The 16,395-nt window shown below is 40.8% G+C and overlaps 5 protein-coding genes across 10 annotated transcripts; 2 read left to right on the forward strand and 3 right to left on the reverse strand.

Annotated features, from left to right (window-relative positions):
- Window positions 1-301: 301 nt before the first annotated feature.
- Window positions 302-3,492, forward strand: LOC18013404 (cell cycle checkpoint protein RAD17). The gene is made up of 12 exons (XM_006393737.2): window positions 302-411; window positions 512-738; window positions 837-894; window positions 1,031-1,116; window positions 1,189-1,236; window positions 1,337-1,499; window positions 1,590-1,900; window positions 1,989-2,331; window positions 2,411-2,536; window positions 2,674-2,872; window positions 2,964-3,024; window positions 3,115-3,492. Exons 2-12 carry the CDS (start codon window positions 541-543, stop codon window positions 3,307-3,309), a joined length of 1,788 nt encoding a protein of 595 aa, XP_006393799.2. The 5' UTR covers window positions 302-411; window positions 512-540; the 3' UTR covers window positions 3,310-3,492.
- Window positions 3,448-13,591, reverse strand: LOC18012181 (proteasome subunit alpha type-7-B). 2 transcript variants are annotated; one of them, XM_024151597.1, is made up of 4 exons: window positions 13,322-13,591; window positions 12,434-12,848; window positions 12,141-12,322; window positions 3,448-3,563 (listed from the first exon to the last, which is right to left on the reverse strand). In XM_024151597.1, exons 1-3 carry the CDS (start codon window positions 13,492-13,494, stop codon window positions 12,158-12,160), a joined length of 753 nt encoding a protein of 250 aa, XP_024007365.1. In that variant the 5' UTR covers window positions 13,495-13,591; the 3' UTR covers window positions 3,448-3,563; window positions 12,141-12,157. The 2 variants fall into 2 exon arrangements, with proteins under 2 accessions (XP_024007365.1, XP_006393802.1); XM_006393740.2 differs by lacking the exon at window positions 3,448-3,563 and having other exon boundaries at window positions 12,025-12,322.
- LOC18013352 (proteasome subunit alpha type-7-B) lies at window positions 3,461-5,014 on the reverse strand. The gene is made up of 3 exons (XM_006393738.2): window positions 4,745-5,014; window positions 3,857-4,271; window positions 3,461-3,745 (listed from the first exon to the last, which is right to left on the reverse strand). Exons 1-3 carry the CDS (start codon window positions 4,915-4,917, stop codon window positions 3,581-3,583), a joined length of 753 nt encoding a protein of 250 aa, XP_006393800.1. The 5' UTR covers window positions 4,918-5,014; the 3' UTR covers window positions 3,461-3,580.
- Window positions 5,197-11,088, reverse strand: LOC18013232 (probable alpha-mannosidase At5g66150). Of its 3 annotated transcripts, none has more exons than XM_024151596.1 (24): window positions 10,755-11,088; window positions 10,567-10,650; window positions 10,356-10,444; window positions 10,073-10,247; window positions 9,692-9,967; window positions 9,474-9,587; window positions 9,260-9,363; window positions 9,081-9,174; window positions 8,806-8,973; window positions 8,571-8,648; window positions 8,318-8,383; window positions 8,166-8,222; window positions 7,823-8,042; window positions 7,555-7,622; window positions 7,340-7,459; window positions 7,030-7,101; window positions 6,860-6,907; window positions 6,650-6,772; window positions 6,496-6,561; window positions 6,262-6,374; window positions 6,086-6,170; window positions 5,756-6,010; window positions 5,602-5,670; window positions 5,197-5,525 (listed from the first exon to the last, which is right to left on the reverse strand). In XM_024151596.1, exons 1-24 carry the CDS (start codon window positions 11,019-11,021, stop codon window positions 5,274-5,276), a joined length of 3,063 nt encoding a protein of 1,020 aa, XP_024007364.1. In that variant the 5' UTR covers window positions 11,022-11,088; the 3' UTR covers window positions 5,197-5,273. The 3 variants fall into 3 exon arrangements, with proteins under 3 accessions (XP_024007364.1, XP_006393801.2, XP_024007363.1); XM_006393739.2 differs by having other exon boundaries at window positions 7,555-7,682; XM_024151595.1 differs by having other exon boundaries at window positions 7,555-7,611; window positions 7,752-8,042.
- Window positions 13,592-14,073: 482 nt separating the features above from the next.
- On the forward strand, window positions 14,074-16,338 carry LOC18012150 (receptor homology region, transmembrane domain- and RING domain-containing protein 1). 3 transcript variants are annotated; one of them, XR_002897699.1, is made up of 5 exons: window positions 14,074-14,283; window positions 14,421-14,654; window positions 14,789-15,178; window positions 15,640-15,803; window positions 15,927-16,338. XR_002897699.1 is itself a non-coding variant. In XM_006393741.2 (5 exons), exons 1-5 carry the CDS (start codon window positions 14,157-14,159, stop codon window positions 15,969-15,971), a joined length of 894 nt encoding a protein of 297 aa, XP_006393803.2. In that variant the 5' UTR covers window positions 14,074-14,156; the 3' UTR covers window positions 15,972-16,338. The 3 variants fall into 3 exon arrangements, 2 of the variants coding, with proteins under 2 accessions (XP_006393803.2, XP_024007643.1); XM_006393741.2 differs by having other exon boundaries at window positions 15,640-15,737; XM_024151875.1 differs by lacking the exons at window positions 15,640-15,803; window positions 15,927-16,338 and adding an exon at window positions 15,268-15,623.
- The last annotated feature ends 57 nt before the right edge of the window (window positions 16,339-16,395 follow it).

Below are 16,395 nucleotides of genomic sequence, written 5' to 3' on the forward strand. Positions count from 1 at the left end.
ACATTTGGAATTTTGGTAGTGCGGTATGGTTTAGCGTGGGTTGGTAGGTGAGTCTCAGGCCATTGAATAAATCTCCCACCACGCAGCGTACGCTACACCTCATATATTATAACCGTCGGATGTTCAATATCATTTCGTGAAGTATTATTGGACGGTCTGGAAGTGGCCACGTTTTAGTACTCTACATTTATACTAGATGGTCGGTCCGGATATGGACACGTCAGATAAAGACGACCAGCACTCTCCGATAACACAAAAACGGTGCCAAAACATATACCCGACCCGCGAAAAACTGAACCAGAAAAGATTGAAGAGGGAGGGGTTTTTACGGGATTCTTCTAGTGTGTAGCAAGCAAAACACTGTCACTGGGACGAAAGTTAAGAAAATTTGAACAAGGGGACGACACGCCGGTGAGTCGTCGTGAATGCTACAAGTTCTCCACTCATCTGAAATCCTTATTGAGACTTTAATCGAGTAATCAAGTTCCGTTTCCTTCTCCGTAAACCCTAGGCGCTAGGGGTTTTCGACAGGTTTCGCCGATGGGGAAAGGAAATCAAATGGTTGGATTATCGTTGGATGATGGAGATGACGATGTTTCGTATAGCTTAACGTCATCTCCGTCTACTGCGAAGCCGAAATCCAGGTCCTCGGGTGCTAGCAGAACCAATCCTAGAGCGTCGAAGAAAGCTCGACTTTCGGGTGCTAGGGCGAGTAAAGACTCGAGTCACGTAGACAAGGCGTGCTTTCTTTCTCTCTCTCACTGGATTTGCGTCAACAGTTTTCGTTTACTTTTGGCTCTTCACCTTGATGAATGTCCTGAGTTTCGCTTTTGCAGATCAGATTGTCTTTCGAAGATTTCGATGAAGCTTTGAGCGGGTTCAAGGCTTCTGCTGGTACGCTGAAATCGCCTGCTTGCTTCACGGCTTTCTCTTTTGTCGTTGTTTCGATGATGCTTTGTGCGGCTACTGGCAATTCTTAGTCTACTCGTTCTTGTAATATCTTAATTCATTTATTTGGTCTCTTGTTTAGGCTATGAAAGGAGCATGAATACTGATTTATGGGTTGACAAGTACAGACCTCGCACCTTGGAAGAGCTTGCTGTTCACAGAAAGAAGGTATATTTCTTCTGTGTTTACCTTCTTTGTTTCACATGCGCATTTTTTTTTTTTCTAATATATATGTTTTAGGTTGAACAAGTTAAATTGTGGTTTGAGGAAAGTTTGGATTTCGCAAAGGTAATATTTGGTTCACCTTTAAAATTACTTTATGATTTCTGAGCTCATGATGCGTGATTGGCAGTATTCACTTTGGTGGCTTTTTTTTTTTTTTAATCAGCACGATGGTTTTAGGAATAATGTTCTACTAGTCACGGGGCAAGCTGGAGTCGGAAAATCTGCTACTATCCATTTGATTGCGTCTATCCTTGGAGTCACAGTGTATGAGTGGAACGCTCCTATTCCTACAGTCTGGCAAGAACATGTGCATAACTCAAGTTCAGGTACACATTTTTTGCACTGCAATTACAGGACAGGAAATAATTGCTGTTCTACTCCAGCGATTATCTGCTCATTTTGGTTTATTCTCCTAGGACTGAAGTACACATCGAAGTTGGATGAATTTGAAAACTTTGTTGAGAATACAAGAAAATATGGAGTGATTGCTTCGTCGAGTACTGCAGGTATAAAAGCGCGTGTTGTTCTTTTGATTGATGACCTTCCTCAAGCCAATGGGAGGCTCGCTTTTGAAAGGCTGCAAAAGTGCTTGATTCTCTTGGTGAGATCAACACAGATGCCAACAGTGGTATTAATCACTGACTATGTTAAAGTAGACTCTTCTGACCAGACTGCGCGAAGCATGGAGGACGTTCAGTCATCTCTTGAGCGAGCTGGGGCTTTAAAGGTTGATTCATCAAACTATTTGCAGTCTTGATCTAATGATAAATATGATTCCTTCAACTCTAGTTGTTTGTCCGGGTATGTATTTACAGATCTCTTTTAATCCTATTACGAAGAATTCAATTAAGAAGACACTTCAGAGGATAAGTAGTGAAGAGCATTGTAAGGTAACGACTGTGGAGATTGATCAGATGGCGAGTGCCAGTGGAGGAGACATCAGACATGCTATTACATCTTTGCAACTGTTTTCCGTTAAGCCAGAACTGAATCATACAAAGATGAAAACACCATGGCCTGGCATGGATAACAGTTATCACAGTGGTTTGGATAGTGGAATATCTTCTTGTTTTGGTAGAGATGAGACCCTTTCGTTGTTTCACGCCCTAGGAAAGTTTCTCCACAACAAAAGAGAGACTGATAGTGTTATTGTATCAGGTAGTTCGTCACCCGGAAGTTGTGAAAATGCAATTTAGAGCTCAGGATAATTGTCTTCTAAAGCTAATGTTTGTGTCAGATTGCAGTGACTTTATTGTGCATGACCAGTTTGCAAGGTTACCACTGAAAATGGATGCGCCAGAGAAGGTTCTTGGCCAAGCTCATGGACAAGCAGGGCGGGTTGTGGATTTTCTACATGAAAATGGTATCAAATCTTGGCTCATTTTGACTCTCCATTTTCCTTCTTGATAGGGTGACACAGGAGAGCTTACTTAGACTTGCATGTATGTGCGCTTTTCCAGCTGAAATATTTGCTAATACGGACTCATTTTCTTTATGAAGTGTTAGATTTTTTGAGTGACGGAGCCATGGAAGATGCCTGGTGTGTGGCTTCGTATTTAGCGGATGCTGATCTCCTTCTCGCAGCTTTAAGAGGAAAGATAAGTGGGCATAACAAAACAGAGGACGTTCTACAGTCAGCTGGTGCCTCAGTTGCTGTTCGCGGTGTGTTGTATGGAAACAAGCAGCCATGGTCATCCAGGTTTCTTATACAAACGGATGCCACTTGATTGTATCATATGTTGTATGTTAGATGTTTCAGTTATAGATTGGTCTGTATCGTGAGTTTGCAGATGGCACGTGATTCGCAAGCCAAAACTCTGGCAAGTGGAACAATCCTCAATACAAACCAAGGTCAATGTCTTTTCCTTTTCTTCTGGAACTTATACATGCCCAAAGTCCAAACTTTCTCTATATGCTTACAAATTTGATGTGTGAATGCAGAAGAATCTGAGAGAGCAGAGAAACTTAGGCTTTGAGGGGTCAAGAGTGGCCGATATGTCAGTGATGGCCACAGAGTACAGCCCCGTGATGAAATGGCTAAGATACAGCGCATCTCCAGACGTTTTTGCAGAAATAGAGGAAAAGATGGATGAGGAAAGTGAGATATCTGAAGATGATGAAATACAAGATTGGTGACATTTATCCATCTTCAGTCTCTTATTAGTTTGGTGAAATGAAACTTGTATGATAGTTCACGGGGAAAATTAGGCTAATTGATCTGCTTCCTTCTAATTAGCAAATTGACATTCACTTCTCCATCTAACAATGTGCACAGCGAATTTTATCCTTGGTTTGATCAAAGTTCAAGCGAAATCTAAATTGAGGTGTAGCAGGTCTTGTAACAAAACATAGAAAAGTAGATAACAGAGAAAGGAGACCAGAGTTGTTAAATTGAGGTATTGTATTATCAAGTTTCCTTTGGAGGGCCTTTCTTGGCTGCTTCTGCGGCTGCCTTCTCCGCTTCGATCTCGGCCACAATAGCATCAATTTCAGCCTCTTCTAGCTGGCGCAGCCCACTTTCCTCCCGAGTCATTACAGCAACCTCAATGTTCTTTCCTCCGCTCTCGACTACCTGCAATGCAAAGCGCCGATACCATTCAGTGACAATGATAATGACCCAAAACAGCAACTATTTTTTTTTTTTTGGTTTTAATCAGGAGGAGAAATGTTGGGAGTGGCCGACCTCGAGCAGAGCACGGATAGCGAGTTTAACAGTTTCTTGGCCGGAGGATTCTTTGTAGTTCTTTTCCAGGAATTCCCTAATCGAGTTGGAGTTTCTGCCGGTAGCATTAGCTTTCCAAGCAGAGAAAGTGCCAGAAGGATCAGTCTGATAGAGGGATGGCACATGAGAGTAAGGGTCAAAGCCGACGATAAGAGTAGAAAGACCAAAGGGTCTGACACCACCACTTTGGGTGTACTTCTGTTGAAGCCCCGCTATGTACCGCGTGATGTACTCAACAGTCACTGGGTCCTCTAGTGTAAGCCTGTGGCTTTGACACTCAATCCTTGCCTTGTTGATCAGCACACGTGCATCTGCCTTGAGACCCGCGCATGCCAAGGCAATGTGATTATCAAGGCTCACAATTTTTCTGGCTGATCTGTCGGGAGAGAAACACACACATTTCTCTCACAAATTCCATATATATTGATATTGAATAGGTCGCAGCATTATAAGAGAATGGTTCAAGTTCAACAATTTATAACAGGGAAACCAAAGCCATATATATTATAACCGAAGCTGCGACCTCGTAAGAAAGAGTAACATAGACATTCGTATAAGGAATTTCACATCATTTTCTGATCAGAAACAAGATTCGTTTTGCATACTCGGAGGAGAGAGTGAGAGCTAAACTAAGGTTTCAGCTGCCGATTCCAAAGATTAGGAGATTTCCTCAGCTAACAAGTTTTACAAAGACCAAAGTAAGCATTCGTATCAGCAGCAGGTCATAAATCAACATTGTTCGTTCAACTAGCAACTACATAAAACAAGCAAGCGATCCAAAAAGAATAATCGGAAGAGGGATCGGGATCGGGCCAGAAAAAATAATGTAAGGAGAGATCGAAGTAAAACCTAGAATCCTGAAGCTTAGGAGTAGATTTCTTCTCGACGGCGAGGACGACGGTGTCGGTGCCGCGGACTCCGACGGCGGCGTTACCCTTGCGGACGGCTTCTAGGGCGTACTCTACTTGGAAGAGGTGGCCGTCGGGGGAGAAAACGGTAATTGCTCGGTCGTATCTAGCCATCTCTCACGCCGTTCTCTTTTGTCCGATGATACTTTTGCTTTCCTTTTCCCAGGGAGAAGAAATAATAAAGAGACGAATCCAACTTAAGCGACAAGCCAAAAAAAAAAACTGAAAAAGAGAGAGAACAAAATTATTAGCTCCAGATCTTCTTTATGGGCCTCAAATAGCCCACAAACTCCCAGAACAGAAGGCCCAGTTAGGAGTCGAAAGAAGAAGCTCCCTCCCGCGCGTTTCAACTGTCAAAAAAAAGACTCTCTGTTTTACCAAACCGTCGAAGAAATGACTCGAGATTTTCATTCATGAGAATTATTCGATACAAGAAATTTTTAAAAGGGTAAAGGTTAAGTCGGAGAAAATCATCCAAGAATCAGCTTTCTTCTTCTCCGTTGTTTTACAGGTTTCTGAGAAAATTGAAGCAAAAAAGTACGAATCTCCATGGGACCAAGCTCTACAACTAGAGCAGAGCTGTCAAGGGGTCCGCCTTTTAGCGGAAGGGAAGACGAAGAAGAAGTTTGTTCGGCTTCACCCTCCACTTTCCATCTCATCTTCTCCTTCATCTTAGCCTTCTCTTGATTTGCTGCCAAACTCATTTCTTTCACTTGTTTGATCTACAAACAAAAAAAAAGGGTTTTCAAATCACCACCTACATACATCATGTAGATAGATGAGCAAGTGATTGCTTACGGTTTTCCCATAAAACAACTTCTTAAGCTCGACTTTAGCGAGAGTGGAGTAACCAGGGTCTTCTCCCGCCTGGAAAGAAAACAAGAGTCAAAAAAACCGTTTGATCTCTGTGTGTCACAAATCAAGACAGTAAAGAGAATGAAATTGTAGGTACCTCGTAGAGATGAGCAAGGCGGAGAAGGACGTTCCCGAGATCAAGCTCCTGAAGAGTGATGAGAGCAACGTTTGGAGGGAAGGAGTAGAGGGGATCCATGGCAAAACCTTTGACAGAAGTGGAGGCTTTCCATTTCTCCTTGTTGTCGTGTGTGAATGCCATTACAAGAGGAGAGTAGATTTCCTGGCCAGTCTCTCGTCTCCACCTCCCTCCTTCTCCTACCTTATTTATGCTTACATAGTGATTCCCACGAACCTGCATTTTTTATATATGCTTTTATTGAGAGTTTGCCTGATCAACAAATACACACACACACACATATATGTATACCGTTAATCCAGAGCAGGTCCCATTGATACACACAGTTTCTTCAAGGCTCTCCTCTACTCCTCTCCCATCATCCATGCACGTACGCCTGTATACTACATGTGTTCACTCAACCACACAATAATAACGTTCCTTTTTTTAGAAATTAAAAAAAAAAAAAAAATCAATTGGGAGGGAACCTGTGAAGCATCAACTCTATTTCACCGTCCTTGATACTAGCACCCCCTGTAGCCCGATCAACCAACACTGACAGCTCTGATTTCTCGTCTTTTGTGTACATTCCAAGATTAAGCTGATATTTCACTCCAACAATGCGTTAACAACACTTGTGCAAATTAAGCCATCCAACACTAATTTGACTACGTGCACTCCAAAAAAAAATAATTTCCAACAACTGCAAATCAACAGTTTACCGGATAGTAGTTTCCTGCTATTGGCTCATTCACCTGAAGAAGCCAGTCTGTTCTGTTATCTCGGACCTGCAAGGGATACAAAGTTGATCATACCATATTTATTGCCACCTGACAACACAGCAGTATATATTATAAAAAAAGAAATTCTCCATACCCGTTTCAGAAAGTCTCTTCCGTTAGAATCAGTATAGAATGCCTTCTCTGTAGTCATATTTGCTACCATCCGCGTTATAACCTCTTTCCCGATGTAATCTTCACCAACAGGTATTGGACCAATCTGCTGATTAAAATGAGATCTTCTTTTCCAAACAAAAAAATAAAATAAAAAGAATATTGAATTGGAGTTTTGATCAGGAACACTCACAGTGTACTCAAACTCTGCGTGCTCTTTTTCTTTGTACACCCTTATCACCTAAGATAACACGGATCTGTATCAACTAATGATTCTCAATGGGAGCGGTTTGTATGGCTTTATAATTACCCAAAACAAAAAAAAAAAAAAACAGTAACTAAGAAGCTCAAGTTGTCACATACCTGTGCCACCCAAGGACTAAACTGTTGGTGCACTTCATCTACTAGAGGCCCCCGCACAATCTGCAACTTTGGCTGCGTATTGCCAATGAAAGCCCTTATCATATAAACAAGTACTTTGTATTTCAAGAGTACAAAGACTATTATCATCGAGGATATGGCTACATATAACCAGTGAGTAGAAGAACAAAGAATAGCTAGAAAGTTTTTATCTTATACAGTATCTTGTTACTCAGTATCTCAATGCTCTTGAACTATCCAGTTATGATCTATAGATATGGCTATATATAATAGTACTGATTCATAGACTCACTTTCGACGAAACAGCATATGCCAAGGAACCATTAGGTCGGAAAATATATGCACCGGAAGCCTGGGAACCCCACACATTTGAAGCATACCAGAAATAGTTCTGATGCACCTCTATGTTAGCCTGAAAATATATTATTAGAAACAATTTTGATCGAATCTTTTTGTGTAAACCATATTCCAAGATTTTTCAGCGTGCAAGAGTAGACGAAACATTACTCCTGTTCTCAAGTTGTAAATCCGTTGGAGAAGACCAGAGTTTGGAGAGAAGACAATCTTTAGATTTCCTGAACCAATTTCAGTCATATTGGTCATTGGACTAAAGATCGCTGGGGGATTGTTGCTTCCTATATGATGAATGCATGATACAGAAAAAAAAAAAAGAAGAGAATCATGAGTTTAAGGCACTGCCGTACGTGTACAGGTAACTTTCTGTCGAAATTGGACAGATTAGCGTGAGCCTTTGTTTTTTTGTTTCTCTCCATACCTTCCCGGCTTGCTTTAGAAATGAAGAATGTGTTCCAACCAAGCGGCGGCACTGTTGCTTTAAACACGAGCCAATACTTTGGAATCTGCGGTGAAGATATTCCCAAATAAGCTCTTGTGTATTGATTTCTCAGGTAGCTTGTGACATTATCCATGGGGATGTACTGAGCATCAAGGGTGTTTCCAGATGAATCTTCCACGGTTAAACCTGCATCATTGACCTGGTATACATACCCTGACTCTTAGTAAAACAGAGAAATCGTGAGTCTCCATTAATTGACCTCGAAGAAGCAAGTAAGCTAGATTAACAAGAAAAGAAGTAAAAAAATGTAAGAAAATGTAACTGGCATCCTGATGATTTCTGTACGATTCCATGCAAGGGAGTTATAGGCCACCAGAATCTGAATTAAGATCAAACACACTGAGACAGTTGAAGCCTAAGCGCAGACCTGAGCTATATATCCTAACGACTGCTAAGAGATGTGAAGGAAATTACCAAGCTCTTCTGGCCTGCAATGGTTTCTTCCGTCGCTGGGCAATAGCTGATATTCATCAACGAGCACTGCCCATTTGATTCCATGACAAGGTATAAATATGCAGGTTACTTACTAGTAGATAATTTTTTACTACAAAACTCACCGAAGAAGAAGAACATATAAAAAAAAAAAACACTCATTATATATCTATAACCCACATGACATTACAATGAGAATGGAATTTTCTAAACACGAGTTTCTAGGATATTTAACCTGGGTGAATGCTATCTCAGGCTCTGTGCATGCCTTGCTCAATAAGCGTGCCAGCGCAAAATTCACCACAGCTTCTGACTAAGGAAATATACAATAATCATAATTAATATATATATATATATAAATTTACTGATAAGGATGATCAGCAAGAGAAGAGAAGAGTTTCTTGATAAAGAATTCCAGTATTATATATATATATATATATATGAGTGAGTGTGTGTGTGTGTGTTGATACCTCAGAAGCACCAAGGGCTAGGCGTTGGATGTAATCATTTGTTACATGCTGCTTGGCAGTTCCAGTGACAGCATCATGGTGCTGCGCTATTCCTAGGGCAACCCCAAGGCTGCAAGTGTTTGGACCTCCAGATTTCTTGCCCACCAGAGACTCAAGTTGCCTTGCAGCCTGTTTGGAAAAGAAAAGACAAATGAAGGCTCTTAATTATGTTGTGTGTCCGAATTTTCACAAAGAAGATATAGATTGAAATCAGGTTCTTGGATCCAATTTGATACCAAGTAGTAACCGCTAAGAGACCGAACATAATGTTTAAAAGCAGGGCGGCTGGTGAAGTAGCCAGTCCAGTAGGCGCTTTCCCGATCCGCATATCTACATCAAGACAAGACTCAAGAGTAGAGAGAGTGAAAGCCAAAAGAAAAAGAAAATTGACTAGTCTAGAAATGAAGCCACTGACGGGAAAAAGTCAAGCGTCTTGAGGGGCCAAGTGACATTGGCATCATCATTTTTGGCATCAACATAGAGAGATGGTGTGGAGTACAAGGCGTTGACACGGCCATCCTGTGGGAGTAAGTGTAAGACTAAATGTGAGAATTGGTGAGAATCGATATATATATATATATATATATATCAGTGAGGGGGCCGGGTGAGACTGAAATTAAAGATGAAACCTTGTTAACATAATGGATCAGCCTGTCCATCTGTCTGAACCAAGACTCGGACAACTGGTACTGAAAATCATCACCCATTGTCCACATCACATGGTTCCCTCGACTCACATTGGCCTGTATTCACATGATGACATAGATTCACTCAGGAGCCGCCAAGAAAGAACATTAAAAAAGAGAGAGAACAAATTAATTCTAAAAAAAAAAAAAAAAAAACTTACGTAAAAGAGAGAAGCATTGACGAAATTATCAACGGTCTCCTTAACGTTGTAGGCGTCGAAACGAGGGTCATCCTGGAGGGGCACGTAATCATCGCTGACTTCGTAGTGAAACCCAGTGGGCGGGCCATAGTGGACCGGGAAGACATTTGTGAATATCTGAGATGAGGAATCGAAAGTTTTGGATCCTCTCCATATGAATTCGAGTGATTTCTCGGCCTTGCGCTTCTCTCTGTCTTGGTAATCGATTCTCGCCATGTGCAGAGAGTCGAACCCTAACTGCACTCACCAAAATAGCTCGAGCTCGAGTGGTTTCTTTTCTTTTTTTAATTTTCGTATATCCTGTTTTTTTTTTTTTGGTTTCTAAAGTAAAAGAGGACGCACCTCTGCTCCCAGGAGGTAAGCTTGGAGAGAGGAATGACCAAAGGGATCGATCTGCCAAGCAGCACGAGGAGTTGTATTGAATTGCTGCTTTATAAACACATGCCCCAACGTGGTCTGATCGATCATATCTATGTAATGGCACGTTGCTTCGTCGTTCATACTCCATCCTCCATTTCTGCACCGCACATCCATTAATTAATTCATCTCTGTGAAATTCATTAATTGTAATGATCATCAAATATTCAAAGGTTGATTTGATTGGTAAGCAAACACATATGCATACACAAACTCAAGTTGTCCGGATCTCACAAGCCTCCTCACTTGTTCTTTTGTCTCCGGGCTTTGTTCTTCCCACCAACGCGTAAAGAAAGCCTTTTTTTTTCCTCACCCAAACACATGTATATAATAAATGTTTTCACATTGATATCCCCCATATATAAATTAAACATGGTTTATGACTTAAAAAACAAAATTAAAAGCAATTAATGTTTCACCATTTCAGCGAACACAAACTTTCTATTGGGATCGCGACGCAGCGAATCCACCACTGAGTCCAACACGTTCCTCACGCATGCTTTCTGATGAAAAATTGTTAATCACACGATTATTCCATTGAGGATATACAGTATTATATATGATTCTTCTTCTCTAATATCAATACTGTATGTATGTTTATATACACCTGGATACTGTTGTTTGATCCAACATAGTACTGATCAACGGTTTTGAGCCACCCGACATCATCATGAGAATGCGGAACAAGATGAACATTAAGTTTCCCCGGCACAACTCTAGCTTCGGTTCCATACTTCACGTATCCGCCATTAACGCTGCCAAGCGACACCCAGAGAGCAGAAACAATTACACAGACTGCTGTTTCCCATAAAGACAAGCCGGATCTCGCCATTTCCGAATCCAGCTTCTGATGATGTTTCCTTGTTTCGTACATGTGTGTGTGTGTGTGTGGAACCAACTTATATATAACAAATATGGAGAGAAAACCGAGGGTCAGAGCAATAGACTAATCCGTATCGTTGCTTTTTCTCAGATCCGACGGTCTTAATTACTACTGTTTCTCCATTGTTAATTGCGACTGGATTCTCAATTTCATCACAACTACCAGTCTCTATTTATTAAGGAGCTCTCTAATCTTTGACCAACGATAAAAGTTATTAATTAAATACTTGTTTCTGTAATAAATTAATAATCTATTTTTTCGACAAGAAATCTTTCTATTATGAAAAGGTTGATTATTATTTTTTCGTAATGTCACACTAAATAAATATGTATGTTGTCACGCTCTGACTTTACGCACATAAGATTATAATGTTTTTGTAGGTGTTTCTCTCTTTTTTTCCTTAAATATTATATACAAATTTGTATGTACATATAACAAAAATATTACTGAGATTTACTTTAAAAAACTTTAAATTAATTTTAGGGATAAAAGAATCTCCTTTCTAAATTTTCTATTTTGCTTATGAAATCAAATATGATGATTTAGATAACTTTTAGTTAAATAATTATTAATTGATTTGTTTGTTTGACACTAGTTAATTGGTACTTTTAACAATCGCAATAAATTTATTTAAAAAGGTTTTTTATTTTATGCTTCTATCATGACTATTTCTTGAGTAATATAAAAACAACTGAGAAAGCTATGATTTTGTTCCTCCAACTATTATGCTGAATACACAAATCAAATACATTTCTAAAATAGATCAATCAAGTATATTGTAATGTAAGAGACTCAGATAATGCAAACCCCTGACTAAGCTAGTGAGATGGAGCAGAAAGAATAGTATCAGCTCAAAGTTTCATTTCAATTTTTGGTATGGTGGTGATTTGGGCGGACGACTCCAGAATGTCAACAATGCAACTCTCTGTCCCCAAATTACACTGGGTTAGTCATGCTTCAGATGTATGGAGCACAAACCAACTAACAGACAACGCACACAAAATGATCCAAGTATATTATATCTAATCAAATGCCAGAATGTTGTGTAGCAGGTCTTGTAACAAAACATAGAAAAGTAGATAACAGAGAAAGGAGTCCAAGAGTTGTTAAATTGAGGTATTGTATTATCAAGTTTCCTTTGGAGGGCCTTTCTTGGCTGCTTCTGCGGCTGCCTTCTCCGCTTCGATCTCGGCCACAATAGCATCAATTTCAGCCTCTTCTAGCTGGCGCAGCCCACTTTCCTCCCGAGTCATTACAGCAACCTCAATGTTCTTTCCTCCGCTCTCGACTACCTGCAATGCAAAGCGCCGATACCATTCAGTGACAATGATAATGACCCAAAACAGCAACTATTTTTTTTTTTTTGGTTTTAATCAGGAGGAGAAATGTTGGGAGTGGCCGACCTCGAGCAGAGCACGGATAGCGAGTTTAACAGTTTCTTGGCCGGAGGATTCTTTGTAGTTCTTTTCCAGGAATTCCCTAATCGAGTTGGAGTTTCTGCCGGTAGCATTAGCTTTCCAAGCAGAGAAAGTGCCAGAAGGATCAGTCTGATAGAGGGATGGCACATGAGAGTAAGGGTCAAAGCCGACGATAAGAGTAGAAAGACCAAAGGGTCTGACACCACCACTTTGGGTGTACTTCTGTTGAAGCCCCGCTATGTACCGCGTGATGTACTCAACAGTCACTGGGTCCTCTAGTGTAAGCCTGTGGCTTTGACACTCAATCCTTGCCTTGTTGATCAGCACACGTGCATCTGCCTTGAGACCCGCGCATGCCAAGGCAATGTGATTATCAAGGCTCACAATTTTTCTGGCTGATCTGTCGGGAGAGAAACACACACATTTCTCTCACAAATTCCATATATATTGATATTGAATAGGTCGCAGCATTATAAGAGAATGGTTCAAGTTCAACAATTTATAACAGGGAAACCAAAGCCATATATATTATAACCGAAGCTGCGACCTCGTAAGAAAGAGTAACATAGACATTCGTATAAGGAATTTCACATCATTTTCTGATCAGAAACAAGATTCGTTTTGCATACTCGGAGGAGAGAGTGAGAGCTAAACTAAGGTTTCAGCTGCCGATTCCAAAGATTAGGAGATTTCCTCAGCTAACAAGTTTTACAAAGACCAAAGTAAGCATTCGTATCAGCAGCAGGTCATAAATCAACATTGTTCGTTCAACTAGCAACTACATAAAACAAGCAAGCGATCCAAAAAGAATAATCGGAAGAGGGATCGGGATCGGGCCAGAAAAAATAATGTAAGGAGAGATCGAAGTAAAACCTAGAATCCTGAAGCTTAGGAGTAGATTTCTTCTCGACGGCGAGGACGACGGTGTCGGTGCCGCGGACTCCGACGGCGGCGTTACCCTTGCGGACGGCTTCTAGGGCGTACTCTACTTGGAAGAGGTGGCCGTCGGGGGAGAAAACGGTAATTGCTCGGTCGTATCTAGCCATCTCTCACGCCGTTCTCTTTTGTCCGATGATACTTTTGCTTTCCTTTTCCCAGGGAGAAGAAATAATAAAGAGACGAATCCAACTTAAGCGACAAGCCAAAAAAAAAAACTGAAAAAGAGAGAGAACAAAATTATTAGCTCCAGATCTTCTTTATGGGCCTTAAATAGCCCACAAACTCCCAGAACAGAAGGCCCAGTTAGGAGTCGAAAGAAGAAGCTCCCTCCCGCGCGTTTCAACTGTCAAAAAAAAGAGACTGTTTTACCAAACCGTCGAAGAAATGACTCGAGATTTTCATTCATGAGAATTATTCGATACAAGAAATTTTTAAAAGGGTAAAGGTTAAGTCGGAGAAAATCATCCAAGAATCAGCTTTCTTCTTCTCCGTTGTTTTACAGGTTTCTGAGAAAATTGAAGCAAAAAAGTACGAATCTCCATGGGACCAAGCTCTACAGCTGGAATATCTGGTTCTCAACAACAACAACAAAAATAATAATTTACTTGTTTCATCCATTAATTACGTAATAAAGTATTGAAACTGGGAAACTTAAAGCCGCTGAGGAGACTAGAAGGTTTGGGTGGAGAAAGCAAGGAAAGGCCTTTTTAGGAGCGCCTGAAAGTGGAACTGGAAAGCAAAAGCCAATCGACTTTTACGGTCGAGAAAGATGAGAGTTGTCTCGCGCTGTCTACTACTTACAGCTCCTTTTCTCACTTCTCTATTACATCTTTCGGCTGCCACCGTCGTCCTCAATTCTATTGCCGCTTCTTTTCCCGATCTTCCTGCCAATTTTGGTTCAATTTCTCCCCAATCCATTTTTTTTTTAAAAAAATTCCTTTTTTGGCTTATCGGAAATCTCTTTTCCAATGAGGCGGCTCTCATAATTAGTTGATTGTGATTTATGTTCGTTCTGTGTATTTTGTTACTCTAGACGGCTCCGTCACCAGAAACGGAATATGTGGAGCTCTGTACGTCGCAGATCCTCTCGACGGTTGCTCGCCGGTGCTCCACGCTGCCCCATCTAACTGGACAGAACAGAGAAGTAAGTTCGCTTTGATTATCAGAGGCGAATGTTCTTTCGAGGATAAGCTGCTTAATGCTCAGAACTCCGGTTTTCAAGCTGTGATTGTCTACGACAACGTAGACAACGAAGATCTCGTCGTTAGTAAGCCTATTTTCCCCCATTTGTTCTTCTCCTAATAGGCTCCAATCTTGTTGTTGAGCTGGAGTGAGTTGAATTTCAGAAAATTTAGTCAACGCCACAAGCCCAAGGACTTAATGAACATCTGTTTTGCACAGTGAAGGTAAACCCTCAGGACATTACAGTGAATGCAGTTTTCGTTTCAAATGTTGCGGGTGAGATCTTGAGCAAGTACGCGAGAGGCCGAGAGGGTGAATGCTGCCTTTATCCGCCGAGCAAGGGGAGTGCTTGGACTGTGCTCGCCATCTCATTCTTCTCTCTCCTTCTAATCGTTACCTTCCTCTTGCTTGCCTTCTTTGCTCCTAGACACTGGACCCAATGGCGTGCCAGGCTCAACAGGACTGTGAGAGTTGATGCACAGCTGGTCCGGACACTCCCCAGCTTCACGTTTAGTGATTCTGGCCTGCACAATTCCGGAGAAACATGTGCGATATGCCTCGAGGATTATAGAGTTGCAGAAAGCCTAAGACTACTTCCCTGCCAACATGGTAATAACTGCTATTCTTTCTTTTCTGTATCTTTTATTTTTTCCTGTGGACAAAATGGAAACTTTCCACCATTTATGTGTTCGTTGCAGTCATGTGGATGTAAATTTATGAGATTGCAGCTACTCTAAATTTGGATATGGTCCCATCACAGGATTGAAGCATCTGCGTAACCTAGGAAGACTTTAATAGTTTCTTTAAGATTCTAAGTTCCCAAAATTGATTTCTTTCCAGGATTACTGTTTCTGCTTTATGGTTTTAGTGTACAAAATATTCCCATTCTGTCAATGCCAACTAGACTAGTTTAGCAGTGAACATGAAGTTTCGGGTATTACCCCATTGCTTAGAATGATATAAATGGGTCAAATGTGCACATCCGAAGAGAGATCAAAGATTAGGCCTTTCTTAGTTTCTGAAAGTGGGTAATTCATATCAGTTGGTTCACTTGAACCGCTCTTATGCAGCTTTTCACTTGAGTTGCATCGACTCTTGGTTGACAAAATGGGGTACATCCTGCCCGGTTTGCAAGCATGATATTAGGACCGAGACTATGTCTTCCGAGGTGAGCCCATGAGACTGACTCTGTTTCCATATGTATTGTCAAATCCCTGGGTAATTGTCCGAGTAGGTATTTGCCATTCCTTTTGTGGTGGATTCAATACACTGTTTTTTTTTTTTTTTGTGGTTTAACTAAATACAAATATATTATAAGAAAAAGTTAAAATTCAATACACTGTATGTGTTGTTGCAGGCACATAAACGAGATAGTCCTAGAACAGATACAAGAACAGAGTAGATAACTTTGCTCGATCCAATCAAAGCCATAATATTTATTATTGGCTTATGTCCAGATCAGTGCTCGGTTGTGTGGATCAGGTCCACGTCCGCATCGATCCGATATTTCAAATGATATTGAACAGTGAATCATGTTGGTATAGCTGTATAAGTATAGGTAAAGCCTTTGGATTTGCCATATTGGTCGGGTGTCGATACTCTGCTGGTTTTTCCCGAATCAAACAGATCTGAGTTGCTTTGCTTGCCGGCTTGTTGTTGTTCTTTCCCTGTGTACTTTCTTTGTATATTTACAGAAGGATGCTCCATATAAATGATCATTGTGTGTGCGCCTGTTGTTTCGTGATATTTTATCTGCGAATTTGATATCAGTTTATGTTTTTGAGTTAGAATCTTTGAGTGTGTGTTCTTACATAAATGCAGACAAA

This window comes from Eutrema salsugineum, unplaced genomic scaffold (assembly GCF_000478725.1).
Source record: "Eutrema salsugineum unplaced genomic scaffold, Eutsalg1_0 scaffold_6, whole genome shotgun sequence".
Taxonomy (NCBI): Eukaryota; Viridiplantae; Streptophyta; class Magnoliopsida; order Brassicales; family Brassicaceae; genus Eutrema; species Eutrema salsugineum.

What these genes read in the sequence shown, in the direction of transcription:
- LOC18013404 (XM_006393737.2), top strand. Translation starts at nt 541, where the DNA reads ATGGGGAAAGGAAATCAAATGGTTGGATTATCGTTGGATGATGGAGAT. An exon ending in TTGCTGTTCACAGAAAGAAG is followed by an intron (nt 1,117 to 1,188) that starts GTATATTTCTTC and finishes TATATGTTTTAG; the next exon opens with GTTGAACAAGTTAAATTGTG. An exon ending in TGTGCATAACTCAAGTTCAG is followed by an intron (nt 1,500 to 1,589) that starts GTACACATTTTT and finishes TTATTCTCCTAG; the next exon opens with GACTGAAGTACACATCGAAG.
- LOC18012181 (XM_024151597.1), bottom strand. Translation starts at nt 13,494, where the DNA reads ATGGCTAGATACGACCGAGCAATTACCGTTTTCTCCCCCGACGGCCAC. An exon ending in CCTAAGCTTCAGGATTCTAG is followed by an intron (nt 12,849 to 13,321) that starts GTTTTACTTCGA and finishes CTCTCCCGACAG; the next exon opens with ATCAGCCAGAAAAATTGTGA. An exon ending in CTATCCGTGCTCTGCTCGAG is followed by an intron (nt 12,323 to 12,433) that starts GTCGGCCACTCC and finishes TTTGCATTGCAG; the next exon opens with GTAGTCGAGAGCGGAGGAAA.
- LOC18012150 (XM_006393741.2), top strand. Translation starts at nt 14,157, where the DNA reads ATGAGAGTTGTCTCGCGCTGTCTACTACTTACAGCTCCTTTTCTCACT. An exon ending in ACTACTTCCCTGCCAACATG is followed by an intron (nt 15,179 to 15,639) that starts GTAATAACTGCT and finishes GCTCTTATGCAG; the next exon opens with CTTTTCACTTGAGTTGCATC. An exon ending in CCGAGACTATGTCTTCCGAG is followed by an intron (nt 15,738 to 15,926) that starts GTGAGCCCATGA and finishes GTGTTGTTGCAG; the next exon opens with GCACATAAACGAGATAGTCC.
- LOC18013352 (XM_006393738.2), bottom strand. Translation starts at nt 4,917, where the DNA reads ATGGCTAGATACGACCGAGCAATTACCGTTTTCTCCCCCGACGGCCAC. An exon ending in CCTAAGCTTCAGGATTCTAG is followed by an intron (nt 4,272 to 4,744) that starts GTTTTACTTCGA and finishes CTCTCCCGACAG; the next exon opens with ATCAGCCAGAAAAATTGTGA. An exon ending in CTATCCGTGCTCTGCTCGAG is followed by an intron (nt 3,746 to 3,856) that starts GTCGGCCACTCC and finishes TTTGCATTGCAG; the next exon opens with GTAGTCGAGAGCGGAGGAAA.
- LOC18013232 (XM_006393739.2), bottom strand. Translation starts at nt 11,021, where the DNA reads ATGTACGAAACAAGGAAACATCATCAGAAGCTGGATTCGGAAATGGCG. An exon ending in CATATGCTGTTTCGTCGAAA is followed by an intron (nt 7,102 to 7,339) that starts GTGAGTCTATGA and finishes GGCAATACGCAG; the next exon opens with CCAAAGTTGCAGATTGTGCG. An exon ending in ACGCAGAGTTTGAGTACACT is followed by an intron (nt 6,773 to 6,859) that starts GTGAGTGTTCCT and finishes TTTAATCAGCAG; the next exon opens with ATTGGTCCAATACCTGTTGG.